The 14990-nt window shown below is 42.2% G+C and overlaps 1 protein-coding gene across 1 annotated transcript in view; it reads right to left on the minus strand.

Moving 5' to 3' along the window:
* Positions 1 to 1454: 1454 nt before the first annotated feature.
* The window catches only part of atrx (ATRX chromatin remodeler), a 32235-nt gene continuing 18699 nt past the window's right edge, over positions 1455 to 14990 (minus strand). The window contains exons 30-34 of the mRNA XM_059345634.1: positions 6416 to 6565; positions 4572 to 4688; positions 3740 to 3835; positions 3456 to 3584; positions 1455 to 3078 (exon numbers count right to left, since the gene is read on the minus strand). Coding sequence (XP_059201617.1) covers positions 2854 to 3078; positions 3456 to 3584; positions 3740 to 3835; positions 4572 to 4688; positions 6416 to 6565 — 717 coding nt within the window. The 3' untranslated portion in view covers positions 1455 to 2853. The remainder of the gene's footprint in view (positions 3079 to 3455; positions 3585 to 3739; positions 3836 to 4571; positions 4689 to 6415; positions 6566 to 14990) is intronic.

The raw sequence follows: 14990 nt of genomic DNA on the forward strand, positions 1-14990 counted from the left end.
ATACACATATAACAGTTGTGACATCACAATTCCTGATGACTCATTTAAATGCACGATTCCTGAATATGAGCTATGTAAATTTCTCTGTGGACTGAGCGTTTTGATACTTTCCCAGTATTTGTATAACCTCAGGTCAGCAAACTCATCTGGGAGGAAAGGTGACAAAGATCTTTACGCCCGAAATTTTTTTTTTAAATATCAGCTTGTAAATGTAGCTTCACAGTTGATTTCAGCATGAGGATATTGTGAGAGACTTACCTTGGAATTAATGTAGTCTTACTGCTAGAAAAGTAATGTAAGGTAAGATTAACTTGGACCCAATCTTTTCAAACTCGTCCCCTCTAGTAGGCAATACAGAATACTGTACACCAAAAAAAACAATCAGACAAACAAGCCCTGTCCAATAACACCAAGCATCTACTTTACTGGAAAATGATGAAATTCAGTTAAAACATATATCATCACCACTAATATAAATATAAGCAACAGCGTACACAGTTACCTCATATACAGTATGTGGTGTTCATCATCTGAAAGCTGTGAACCTGAAAATGAATTTGAAATGCAGCTCAGCTCTGTATCAAGTTGTAGTCACAACTCTAATAAAATGACTCAATCAATAATTAAACCTATTAAGGTGTATAAGGGTTCACAACATTGATTTACGGCTTTATGAAGTCAATTTCATACTCAATTACGTCCTATAGGTTGTTGCAGAAATTTGGGGGTTGATATGTTTTGTTCAACACATTTAGTGCTGAATGATGCATCTTTTTTTATATCGAAAATAAAAATCATCAATACACTGGGGAAAAAAATGTGCTGTGATTTGGTTTAAAAAAACTTAAAACTTAATTAATGGCGATTTCTGCATTTTCATCGATTGTATAGCGAGCGGTTCCGTTCTGTACACTGTTGAGAAACCTGCTTATTGTCATTATATATAGGAAAGACATACATATGAATGCTCTAGGTCTCTAGTTTTTTGGTTGTAAAGTTTCATGAGGCTTTGATTATCCAAGAGGTCACAACAGGTAATTTATTACAGTGAGGTCAAGTACCAACTTCGCTGCATTGAAATGGCTACTATGGGGACTAACATCACACATGAATATAAAAATCTAAACTAGGCTCATTGAATCTACAAGTCTCAGCTTTCCAGTGATATCCAATGTATGCAATTCACAGACTTTAATGCATGAGAAAAAACTATGTGGTTCTTGCCTTATATGGCATGTTATCATCATGAAGCAGATATGTAAAGAGGAGACTTGTGGGTACTCATAGAGCACATTTTCATTCAGATATCTTGAGATCAGAGGGCCTTCTCTGCAGTCTAAAAACCGAGTCAGTTACAACCTTTGAAAAAAACCAAATTATTCTGAAATGTCCAGTCTTGATGGGGTCAACACCATGGGACCTTCAAAAACAAATCACTCAAACACAGGAGTTGCTCATCCTTTTGGTCACTTTATTAAATGTTATATTAAATACTTATCAAGATAATAGCAGATCAGAATTAATGGCAAAACATGTTGGTGTATTTGCTAAAATAAGAACATTCTTAGAGGAGGGCAAAAAAGTTTCTCTACATTTATGAAATACACCTTGTGCAAACACAGGAGCTTACGAGAGACAACATCTCTTCATGTGAAATGTACATTTTCGTCTTGAATAACAGCTAGAAGCATTTAGAAGCAAAAATGTGCCAAAGTAGAATACAGGTAGTCTGGGGGGCCTGCCTGGTGAGACTAGTGTCCAGAAGGCGTTTCTCACAAAGCATACAACACAGATCAGCCAGAGTTATAGTAAGATTTCATTCTTTACTCATTCTATCAAATCACGTGTAACACAGAATTCAAACTTTGACAGACAGGTAAAGGGAGAAAGTTTTGGGCCCTGTGATATCCGGCTGAACTGGTTGTGCTTTGTGAGACCCAGTTACTCACCCGAGCTCGGGATCAACACAAGTGGAACATAAACAATGACAGGACGCACAGTGCTATGCTAGACAACACGTGACAATGAGGATGATGTTACAAAAAGGTCATAGGAACCGGCAGGCAGTTTTGAACAACACAAGCATTCCATTACCATGTTCAGCGACAACTAATGTAAACACTTAAAAGCATAATAGAAAAGATTCTCAACAAATCTCAGAACTTTACAGAGCTTTTTTTAGGAAATGAATATAAGGCCATATTTTTTTTTCAGTTTTTTTTTCAGTTTTTGTTAACTTATCAATTCAATCTATCTCCCAAAAAGAGCAGGATGTAGCAACACCCTCAGCTGTCTGCTTTGCTAGATTTTGGTGAAGGAATCTACTGGGTCTAATAATCATGTGGAGCTTTACATCAGAGTCCTGTCACCAACACTGGTCCCACTCAGGTTTAGTTTTGCATTTAAACAGTATAAAAAACTGAGTTTAAATAAGGAAACCCTCTTTTACGAGAAAAAAAGCAATACAATGCTTAAAAGCATTGGGGGTAAAATTTGTTTGTCTTTAAATACATGAAAAATGAAGATATAGAACTTGAATAACATTAAGGCGGTATATACATTTTTTTTCAGTTTCCTAACTGACCCCTTTCACACAGTCATTTATACATTATATTCCACCTTCTCTCAGTGAACTACATATTAAAGAACTGAGAGTCTATCCCACTTGAGGCCCCAGTGGACAGCAGCCTAGTCTCAAAACTACTCCACCCTCTGCGTGGTGCACCAGTTTGCTTCGCGCTCTAAGCGGTGGTGTCACAGTGTGTTTGTTACAGAGAACTGGGCCTCGCTCAGACTGGCCTACTGGGAGCCGGCTAGTTGAGTGGGCGGGGGTTGAGGAAGAGTCCCTCTAACCTACAGGCCCTTGGAGGGCCCAGGATTCTTGCCCATGCCTTGATGGGAGCCCAGGCCGTGGAGCTGCTGGTAGAGCCCCAGCAGGTCCATCTGGCTGAGCCCGCCGCCTCCCATCATGCCGTTCTGCAGGGCCAGCTGGTTCAGGTAGTTGGCCTGGTTCGCCATGGCCAGCTGCTGCTCCTGCACCTTCCTGTTGGTGATCAGCTTCTGCACAAACATCATCAGCTGGACAGAAACAAACAGAGAGGGACAGTTAAAATAACGACAAAATGAACAACCCCACGTCCAAGAAAAAGGTTTACAAAAGCTTGTAAAGATTTAAAACTGAGCATCATGCTTTCAAACCTGAAGACAGAAAGCAAATATTGCTACTGCAGTCCAATCTGCAGGGTCAGTTAACTCCAGCTAGGACTGGACAATACATAGTTCATGTGATATACAACTAAATATCATTGAGATATTTTTATATATATACATTTTTATAATATGTATACAATTGATGCCTTCAATCTGATAGGCTAGACAACTTTTTTGTGTTCTTGAACACAGACATTTTCTTTCAGTCCTCAGCTTCTGAGGTTCATCCAAGGAGCGGTTCTTACCGACTGCTGTCTGGTGAGTGTGTCCCTGTAAACGGCTTCTCTGCGTTTGACCTCCAGCTCCACACTGGCCTGTCGCCCCAGAGACATGGCCTGGACCTGACTCTCGTTGAAGGATGGGTTTTCCTTCCACTGTGGGGAGAGAGGACAGCTCACACGTTAACCTCAACCAGAGAATATCACAGAAATGTGACTTCATTAAAAAACAATTCTCTGGACAAATATAGACTAATTTCTCAAGTTGTTAGGTTTATCTTCATTGACTGAAGGCTGATGTACAAACTCACCACTCTGGCGATGGTGTCTTCCAGTGGCTCCCGTGCTAATGTCTTCAACGCATTTGTTGCTTCAATGACTTTCTGTCGTCCCTGGTTTATGAGGTCCTGATGGAAAACATGAAATGACAAACATGGCAAATATTTACTACTAAGGGTCAACTGATGGTGTGTGCTGGATGTGAATGTGAATATGATGGTAGTTTTAGCTGCATCAGTATGTTTTTTTATAATTAGAGAATAAAGAGGATGCATCACTCATTGACTTAAAGACCAAACAACTGTGGCATTGCACTAACAACAGTCACTTCCCGGTAGATAATGGGCAACTGACTTGGTTTGTGCTGATTTGAAATTGCCAAACTTTTCTGAATTTTCAGCCGTAACGAACATTTAAAGATAAACGGATTGGACCACCGTGTTTAACTGTATGACATTTCTGCTGTTTTTATTTCATGTGCTTATCTTAATGCATTGTGTTGTTTTAGTTTTAATCCAGCTGTCATGTTCTTTAGTCAGTGGCCCAACAGGTAACAATAGGTCTCCAAACTAAAGTTTACTAAGGTTTTGAAATAATAAGTTTAGTATACACTTAAATTACATTTTGTTCCATCTGCTCATTGACAAAACACGAGTTCCTCTTGCACGTTTTGTCCTCTCCCCTCATTCGGATGTGCCACCATATATAAATAGCTGCTGCCCCAGACATGGAGTATTGCGAACTGTTGGGTGGAGGAGCGGGGCTACTAGACTGTTGTCACAATTAGCAGTGGGGTCTGAGGAATGTGGGGCGCCATGCCGTGGGGGAAGGAGAGGGAGGGAGCATGTGGAGCTCATTACTTACCTCCAGCTGCTGGTTGGTCATGGAGGCCAAAGCCGCCATGTTGAAGTTGAAGTAGTTGGATGTGCCCATGTCCATCTGGGCGTATGCTGACTGGTAGTTGGTCCTCATGGACAAACCCTGTGAGATGAAAGACAAAAGAGGGCATCCAAGCAGGATTAGTACACTTCTACCTGGCAGGTGATAAGAGCCACCAAGTGCATGATGGGAGAGATGGTATGCCACCACTGTGGTTGAGCAGAGATGACGGTTCACTCCGCTTGTCAGCCTCATTCACACATCGAGCTCTTCACTTTATGTTCAGTCAGTAACAACAAAGCTTTTAACTCTTCACACAACTTTTTTTCACCCTGAGTGTGTAACAAGCTTCCTGGAATCGGCCCACTCCTATTCTATTAAACGAGAGAGAGAGAGAGCGAGAGAGAGAGAAGTGACCTGAAGTAAACAGTCTTGTCCCAGTAAAGGCCAGCAGGATGCCGATGTTTGTGTGTAATTGAGCCTCTGCTGCAGATGGTTTTCCCTGTGCCCTGTAATCTGGCCATCCGGTATGTAAGGGTGTGTGTGTGTGTGTGTGTGTGTGTGTGTGTGTGTGTGTGTGTGTGTGTGAGAGAGAGAGAGAGATGGGGGGGCCAGTGGGGGATCTTTGGACCTGGTCAGAGAGACAGGTGCCTAAACAGTACAAATCCTCAAAACAACCACAAAACCACAACACAAACACACACGCTTCACTTTTGCTATTAACAAGCAGCCACTCTTGGCCTTCAGCTGCGTTCTCAGATGCTCTGCAGACTTCATACATCTTCAGACAGACGGACACAAAATCTAGACCTGACTTCATTTCCAAAACCAAAAATTTATGACATGAGCCTCTCTCTAAGCTCTGTACCGAGCTGAAGTCATCCCAGTGAGACCGAGGGCTCCTGGGATCAGTTCAGTTTTGGGCGCCTGATCATGTTCTCACAGTTTTTCCCATTTCCTGAGTTGCAAATCTGATATTCATACACATAGCTTTTCCTGGCCACCGCCAGCCAACCCTTAAGTTGTGAAGACATTAGCAGAGGGTCGGGATACGTTCCAATTGTTTCTCCTACAAAGCTCACCGTATACAACGTGATACTGAACAGCCTCTCGCGGATGATAGTTATTACTTGTGCATCTTTAGTGTATGACAGATTGCAGTGATGCGAACGCGATTGAAATCCTCACATTCGACCTCAGTGCCACTGTGTTTTTTTTGTGGTGACTGGGAACCCTCTGTTCTCTTGAAAAGCAGAGGAGCTCTGAGGGAAAAGCCGCTTAAGGCACACAGAGGGCAGAGGAGGGAGACTGTGTTGGAAAAATAATCATTAGGGTGAATTAGAATCTAGGATTACACAGGGGGGGAGAGGAGTCCTGCTCCTGCTCTCTTACAACATAATGCCCCCCTCCCCTCCCGTGCACTTCTCCAAATAAACCCCACTAATTGCCCATTGATTTGTCCCACAAGAAAGGAGAAGGAAGAGGAGGGGATGATGGGGGAGATGCAAGAGGAAAAGGGAGAAAAAGCAAGAGTGTGACACAGACAGAAGAGGATTCCCTAACGGAGGGTTAGCGCAGGTGGTCCTACGTACTTGGAGTAGTACTGACACTTCTTGGACAGCCGCTCGGTGATGAAAGCATTGTACAGACCCAACACTAACTCACACATCTTGACAAGCAACAGCCTCGCTTAACTCACCTTTGATGTCAAAGATTTAAGGAGAATGACGGACACAAAGTGTGGCATGTGTGTGCCTTTGAGTCTAGCACTGGTGGATATGCCAGTGTGCAGCCTGTTTGTCTGCATGTGTGTTTTTCTCCTTGCCTACCTTTTTCTCTGCTTCATACTCGGCCCAGGCAGCCTTGCGATCCTCCTCACTCAGGGCTTCCTCCTCCTTGTGGTCCAGTAGAGAGTCATGCTCATGGTAACACATGATCTGGTCCTTATTGTTCTGCAGCATCTCAGCCAGGAAGGGATCCTACAGTAACAAAGAGGACAAAAAGATAGAAAGAGTCATGTTGGGTTTAAAGTCATCACTGGAGGTGAAGAAGGCCATGGACTGGTAATTTAGGCTGGCAGTCATGAAATTAAAGTCAGGTGTCCATTTGGCTTGCTGCATCATTCCTCCCGTTCATACGGACCATTAAAAGACCCACTTTCAATGTGCTTTCCATGTCAGTGACAGAGGGATAAGATCTACAGTTATCCTCTCATGCAGACATTTGTTCAAAAGTTCATCAGAAGTTAATGAGGCTTCGGCCATCCATACTAGGCCAACCAGGTCTATCTTCCCTTTTTTTAATGCCAGGGAAGCATAAAGGGAATTATTTTCAATTCAAAGGCTAACTTTGGAAGATACACACCTGTTTCACACTGATGATGCCTCAAAGCAGAAAAAAAATGGATTTTGTCTTGCATCACTTTGACCGAAAAGTCCATCAGGAAGCATGCAGCAAGAACACTAGTGAACTGAGGTAAGTCTTTGCTGGATCAAAACAATGTTTGTTTGTTTTAAATAAAAAATTATAGATATCTTGTTGAGTTGGCATGTTTTTCAATTCACCTGCCCCATGAGATATTAATGAAGATTGTTTTTGGTTTGTTTTTTTGCATACACAGCCGAAAATGCAGCAAAGGGCTGCAGGTGAGAACTGAACGTGTGCTGCTGAGTTCAGAACTTGTTACTGTGGCAAACAATAGAAATAGGTCAGCAAGACCTGAATACACAAATCCAGCCTCATCCAAGTTCTAACCCTTGGATTTCAGAATTAAAAAACTTGGACTTGCGTGTGAGAAGGATTAAAAGGACATGTATTAAAAAAAAAAAAAAAAAAAAAAACACACACACACTCTAAATAAATAAATAAATAAATGAATGAAGGTCTTTTGGGGGCTCTGGTTTCCATGACTACACTGTTATTGAAAACAATACCTGAGTAAAATTAAGAAAGCTGGGCCAGGCTCTGCTCACACAAACATGGTTTAAATTACTCTCTCTGCAGCACGTTTGCTTTTCTTTGTCTCGACTTAGCTTTACATTAAGCTGGAACTTTGCAATCTGGAAACAACGTCATTCAGAAGTTGCATCATTAACCTCTACGCGGGCCAATATTCACAGAGGGGCTATGCTTTCTTCTTGTGACATGCTCTTTCTCGCTTTGAACTGTGACAATGAGTGTGAAGTTGCAAACAAAATTAATCATAGATGTCACTGGTATTGAGTAAAAAAAGAAACACCAAACTATAAAATTAAGCAGTGATTGCAGACCTGTATTGAATAAATAGAAAATAAACACCAGACCAGACGGAGTGAAATCGGATCGCTCAAAAGGGGGAGAAGTGAGCTGCAGGAAAACTACACAATAACCTATTTTAAGGCCTCACAACTCTGGAGAGTGACAGATAAGGTGGCTGAGACAGATAGGAGCAGACAGGGACACAGAACTTCACACCCTTATATTCATCCACCTCCAACACTTGGGTCTTGAACCTGATTGTGCCCCTCATTGACACATGTTTACGTTTCCCAGCCATCGCACTCAATCAGGACAAAACCAGCCCACCCCTGAACAACCAGACATTTTGGAGCAGCAGCACAGCCAGCGATTCAACTGCTGTTTTGCTCTCTAATTAGGACATAAAAGTGCCTGTTGGCCTGACTCCAATAAAAGGCATCCATCATGTTTTTTCTGCCCACACAGGTGGGCACAAGGTCAAAAAAAGACCACAGCAGATGCCAACACAGGCACATAAGGGGGCAATGTGTAGATACAACATATTGTAATGCTTACACTATGACAGACTACAAATCTGACTGAGTGGGGGCAATAAGGATTGTCAGGAAGCCACTCAGGTTTGAATAGGCAAATTCACCATAAAAGATCAGGGTTTTCTTAATCTGGTAATCATAATTTTGTTTTAAAATAGGTTATGGTTATTTTATTTTTTCTTTGAATCCGAAAAAGGTCCAAAGCAAATTAAAATTATTTTATTTCAATGATTTGATGTTATAAGGCAGAACATGCATTTTGTTTGTTATGAAATATTTTATTTTAATCTGTTTTATTTCATCTGAGAAATCTTGTGTTTATGTGTTCCCCTAAGGTACGTATGTTAGCATAATTCGTTTTTCCTCCAGATTCTAAAAATGTTGGGCTGCAGTGTAAAACATGAATTAAAACAGAATCCATCATATTCAGAAGTTTCAGTTTGAACGTACAATATATTGCCGTTTTGCATTTTTCAATTGAATTTGTGTCACAAACAACTGGCAAATTACCACATCCTGTTTTAGTGATGTTTTAGACAATGTTCCAACAAGCAAAGTCCTGGAATTAGAAAGTTTGAAAATCATAAGCCAATTCCATTCCTGCAATACTTTGCACTGCTTGCAGTTTATTCCTAATCAAACAGATTGAGCTGGATTATTTTTTAAATCAGTGACAATTACACCCAACAAGCACAAGTCCACATCACGAGTTGGCAGCTACTTGCCTTTTTGCTGGCATCAACACAAACTGTGAAAAACACCCCGGTCACTCACCGCATCTGAAAAAGTCATAGCCTTGCTAAAGACAAAGATTTTTCTGTTAATTTTGTTACTGCAGTTTAAACTATGAATGGAGAGAAAGCTGCAAACTGTTGAGTCTGTAGAAAATGTGTGCAGGTTTTATTCAAAAGCATGAAAGGAGGGCACCAGGTAACGGGTCATTGGAGCTGTAGGCCAAATGACAGTACAGATGCTCCCACTGGAACCCAGTGCATTCTGGGATGCCCGAGTAAACTCCACCAGCAATCGCTCTGGGGTGGTCCGGTCCATCTCCAATCCCAGTGCGTTCAATGTGTGTGTCCCGAGCCAGCACTAATGATTGTAGGTAAACTGACCTGGGGTATTGTCATCCATAAGGACCTGCGTGGTAAAGCCTATCACTTTACTGCAGGGGAGGAGTGAGAGTCGGAGACGCTGGGTGGGCAGATGCTCAGACAGAAAGAGGTAAATTACCTCTTGACTTATATTTTTTTCCCCTCAAAGAAAAAAAATATGGGGAGCAGGATGAGTATTTCTGGGAGGTGAAATTTGGGAATTATTTTTGGTATGTGGCTTTGCAGAGTGTTTGCAAGCTCAAGACTTGAGTCTGAATGTGGGCCTGGTAATCTGCTTTCTTGATTCTAAGCAGTACTTTTGCGCAAAAAACAAAAGGTCTGCAAATGTGCTGTTAATGTGAAACAAGCTAAAAGCTGGAAGTCTTTGCTTCAGCTGCTCTGCTACACAAAGCAGAGCAAAAGAATTGCGTGAAAATTAGTGTACTAATCATACAAGGAATCCAACATGCATGACATTTACCACTGTACAAAAACCTTCCAGTCAGAGAACAATTTATGCCCTCCATAAGCCAAATTCTTGTACATGTATATATTATGAAAATGGTTATACTGCCAGCAGTCCATAAATGATGTAAAGCAGTTTTCAAACTCAGCAGCTCTCACATCAGAAAGATGAAAGTTTGGGAGTCGACATAAGCGGGCCTCATGTAGACTTTACAACTTGGCACAGGCACCAATGCGTACTTTACCAATAGACTTTAGGTGACGTTGAACTGTAAAAGGTCTGATGCAACTAAACACCCGCCTGCATTAATAGCTCTGGGTTCTAGGCAGGCAGGATTTTTGGCCGCGTTATCAGATATTTTCCCAAAATGAGAACATTCTCCACCATGTTAACCCAATTTCCTGCACCTAAACGGCTGCTTATTGTGTAGAGACTGCTATAACGACGATTGTACAGTCCCGGTTTTATTTTATTTCTGTCATTGCCACAACAATTAACCTCTACTTAACAGGGAAAAACACTTCACAGGAGGAATTAAATGTGCAAAATGAGCATTGAAGATATTGGACTGTGGGAACAGACCTTTGATTGGTTTCCAACATAAAGAGAGTTAAACCTATGGGACCCACAACTGACTTTGTCTTTCGGAAGCTGTAGCAGTCTCAGAGACTGAAGCCATCCATCAAATCTCCTAATATCAAAGTTTTACATACCAAATCACAGCATACATTTTTCTATGGAGTCCCTCAAGTTCTTAGTGTTTACATTTGATATTTTTGAAGGATTTTTGATCACTTTTGTTAATATTACAGTAGTGAAAACTGGTTAAATGTAGCACCAAATCTGTGTAACAAATAGCATCAACCCAGAAATGGTTGCAACAACTTATGATACATCAGTAAGCACAGGAATGGCCATCATACTTCCATTATAATGTTCTAGGCCTCTTACACTACGTGACTAGAAAAACTTGACATAGAATGCTTCACTGCATCTGAACTAATCTTCAGGTTCTCAGCTTTCAGATGATGTACACCACATCTATGTGATGTATACCGTTAACCCACCATGTCCCCCTACAAAAGTTTTAAAAAAAAGACAAAAATGGCATTATCTGGGTCTCAGAAGGATAAGGGAAAGAAAAAGAGACATTAATGAAGAGGAAAATGGGCCTGAAAGTGGCACAGTGACAGAGATCCAGATTTGTTAGACAATAGGAACTAGTTAGTCAAACAGTCAAATTTTGTCTAGTGGCTGTTTCTGCAGAGAACTACTTCTGATGCACAGGTGCATTAAGCATAGCAACAGAGGGGGCCAAGACAGGATCCCGACAGCAGGAATGTGAGTGGCTGAGATATTTGTAATACCTAAACATAGCCAGTCAAAACTCTTTCTCCCCCAGCTGCACACAAATGATACACATAACCCTACTGGTCTGCTCTAAACAGCTTCTCAGCAGAACTGCACTTAACTACGGGCGCTGTGCCTGACATCAGAAGGCCACCACTGCCCTCAAGACCACGTTGTCTTTACACCCTGCAGGGCTTATGCACAAGTCAGAAGGTTTATCTAGCTGTCAGTCAATTAACAAAGAAACAAAATCATGCATGTCACAAAGGGCTAAACAAAGACAATAAACATACCACATTCCTATAAAAACAAGCCTCAGCTAGCAGCAGTAGGGGGGTGTATTTCTACAAGAGCTCGCTACAAAGACCAGCCAGCTGGAGCCGGACAGGCAGGTCAGGAGGGATTCACAAGGAGTCAATTAGAGTAACTGTACTGAGAGAATGGAAATCGGTTTCTGAAAAAATCGTACGGTATGTGAGAAGCGGGCAATGCACTAGTTGTAGAAGTTGCTCACCAAGTGTGGGAGTGGAGAGGTGTTGCCCAGTTCATATACGATGTAAAGAGCTGTTCTCCACAGTTCGCTGACTGATGGGGCTTATAGTTGCCAGGCTCGGCTGTTTCTCATGGAGTGTTCTACAGACTAAAGGCCAGGTTCTGCTAGAAAAGAAGTGGTTCATAAGAAGTGTTATCCAACCATGTCGGAAATCACAAGTGTTTATAGCTGTTCCGAATGTCCACACTGGAAGGCGGGCTAAAAAGCCTGCCGTCATGAGGAGGGGGAGATGCGATATTGCTCAAATGTGGGGATAGTGCTGCTCAGTTTCAGACAGTCTCTTCTGGAAAGTATTCATAGTGTTGCACTTGGGTGTAGTTTGGTGGAAAGAAAGTAGTTCCGACATCAAACTGCTCAAAACAAAGTCTGGATTATCTTGAGTAAAATCATAATTCTTGTAAAGACACATTCCTGTTGAGTTTCTCAAATTATTTTTTGTAGCACTGTCAGCACCACAAGCCAAGTGCCATCTAGTTCCATTATATTGAATAGAAGACCAACATCTCTATGGCCCATATCTCCAGCACTTTAACTCACACCAAAACATATTGATAAATAGCACTACAGGTAAGAGAAAACTATGTATTTTGACTGTGCCTTTCCACGCAGTGACAAAAAAAAAAAAGCCAAATGAAATCAGTAGCAAACAGTAAAAAAAACAACCATCTCTTTGTAATAAAAATCTCAACAACCATACAGAGATTAATCTTATAAGAGGCAGAGACAGCAGCAAACGAGGGACATGGCTCTCGCTTTTTGCTAACCTGCAACAGCACAGTCTCTTGCTGTTACTATCATCAGTATTCTCTCCACCTGCAATGCAACAAGCTCAGGCACGTTTTTTTTTTTTAAACTGGCAAAAAGCATTCTGGGACGTAGGAGAAACCACTTACCCAAGTCGATATAGACTCACCAAGATATATGGTAAATGGACTGCACTTATATAGCGCTTTTATCCAAAGCGCTTTACACTACAGACTGCGCTCATTCACCCATTCACACACACATTCATACTGGTGGCCGAGGCTACCCTTAACGGTGCCACCTGCCACCATTGGGAATTCATTCACACACCGATGAACGCAGCATCGGGAGCAATTTGGGGTTCAGTATCTTGCAGGATACTTCGACACTTAGGCTGCCATGGTCAGGGATCAATCCACCAACCATCCGATCAGAGGGTGACTGCTCTACCAACTGAGCCACAGCTAGATGAGGGTGGGTAAACTAACTACAAAATTTCCACTGAACATCACTGACTGGTGATATATAATGCTTACGAGACTTCAAGGGGGGGATTTTCCTTTAAGGTCAAAGTGACTTCCTACCCCTAATGAGACAAGCATGGTGTGGCTTATTGCTCCAGTCTGCTCCTGTCTATGCTGTGGTTTGAGTGCAGCCTCCCCACAGCCTTTCAGTGTACCTGACAGAGTCTAATGACCATTGCAGCTATCACCTGCTGAGAGCACATACAGTGAGGTACGCCCACAGCCTGCCAGCTTGACTGACAGTCCACAATGCAGCAACATTTTCAGAGAACGCAGTTAAATGAAGAGTCGGAAGTTTTTGTTGGATGGAGAAGACAAGTGAGATGGACAGGAAATAGGGGAGGGTGTCTCAGGATGGGTGGGGAGTCAAAATCTCATGTCTGGGCTAAGAGGACCTTCTTTGTCATTAGGAGGAAGTGCTCCAGCTTCCTTTGTCTCCAATTAAGTTTCTCTGAAGAGTGCAGAGACATCTTTAAGAGTGGGGTTTAAATAATGACCCTTCATCATGCAGGGTAGGCCAGAGGGAGAAAAAGAAAAAACTTTACGGAGCTCGCTTTGAACATTTGGAGGCAGAGTGGCGAGTTAGGCCAACAGGTGGTCGCAAAGATGGCAGGGAAAAGACGAGAGGGGTGGGGGGAAATGATGGGTATGAAAGAGAGTGAGGAAATGAGTAAGGACAAGGGGGAGGAAAGTGGAGATAAAGGTAGGATGAGGTGAGGGCAGTGCAGAAATAATGATGGCAGGATACTGGCAGGTAGCAGCCATAAAGGGAGTGAAGAAAGGTCGGAGAGATAGCAGCGGAAAAACAACTCTTCAGTGAGTTGTTCCCGACTATAAACATTTTACACAAGCAAAAGATGAGAATGAAAAAAAAAAAGTCTAATTCAATTTCTTTGGTACAAATACCCAACATTGCCCCTGTGGCCTGTGTGACCTGGGTGTTTAAGCAATGTGAGAATCAGCACTTCCCAGTGTGAGTTTAGAGGAAGACGTACAACACTGGCTCTGCCGTGGCTCACATCATTCTCTCCTTCTGCGCAGAGCGTTGTTGGCTGAAAGTGATGGAGGGCGTCTGACTCATCTTCACATCATTCCAGACGGCAAATTCCTTCCGTAATACTGCAGTCCTGCTGCCACATCATAGTTAACCCCCTGGCCAAAACAGGTCAGCTTGTTAAAGAGCTTGTCAGCCTCTCCGTCTTTAATACTGTGTCACATAAATGTCACCGGGCTCATTAAAGATCATACACATCTAACAGGCTGCGGCTCAATGAACACATCTTTCCTCTTCAAATCTCCAACTGTGCTCCGCTGCACTGTGAGAAGGCTGCTCCTGCTTTAGAGGAATATGGAAGGTGAGAGCAATGATATCAGCTGCCGGCTGAGTGGATTCATGCAGCGCTCCTACCTGTTAATACCCATGAAGGGAATAGGGATAAAGATCTTTTGACAGTGTTAATGGAAAACAGATTTTCCATTAAGGTGCACTGAAAGGCCTCTCGACTGTCCAGTGAAACAGAAAGCGAGTTGGATATACAGTGTTTCTTTTATCCATTTTGTTTACAGATTTCTGCGGAGTTACCCAGGTCGAACCAAAACAAAGAGGTAAAGCCACTTAGGGTGATCTGAATAAACCTGCAGAAAGGGAAGGAGTGGGAAAGGATGGGAGTAATTCAAAGATCAACAGAGAAGTAAAAGACAGCAAGGAATTAATGAAAAAAAGAGGAGTGCAGGTTTATAGCTGGGCAGAAGCAGTGTTGCAATGAGAAGACTATTTAGTAAATAGCAGTAAACACACAAATCTGTGCAGCTGTGCGGGGTTGGATAGCCCATGTAAGGGCTGTGTGTTCTTATTAAACCGCAGGGGTCCTAAATTGTGACACAGCACCTGCATTAAGAGGAG

The sequence above is a fragment of the Centropristis striata genome, chromosome 12 (genome assembly GCF_030273125.1).
Source record: "Centropristis striata isolate RG_2023a ecotype Rhode Island chromosome 12, C.striata_1.0, whole genome shotgun sequence".
Lineage (NCBI taxonomy): Eukaryota > Metazoa > Chordata > Actinopteri > Perciformes > Serranidae > Centropristis > Centropristis striata.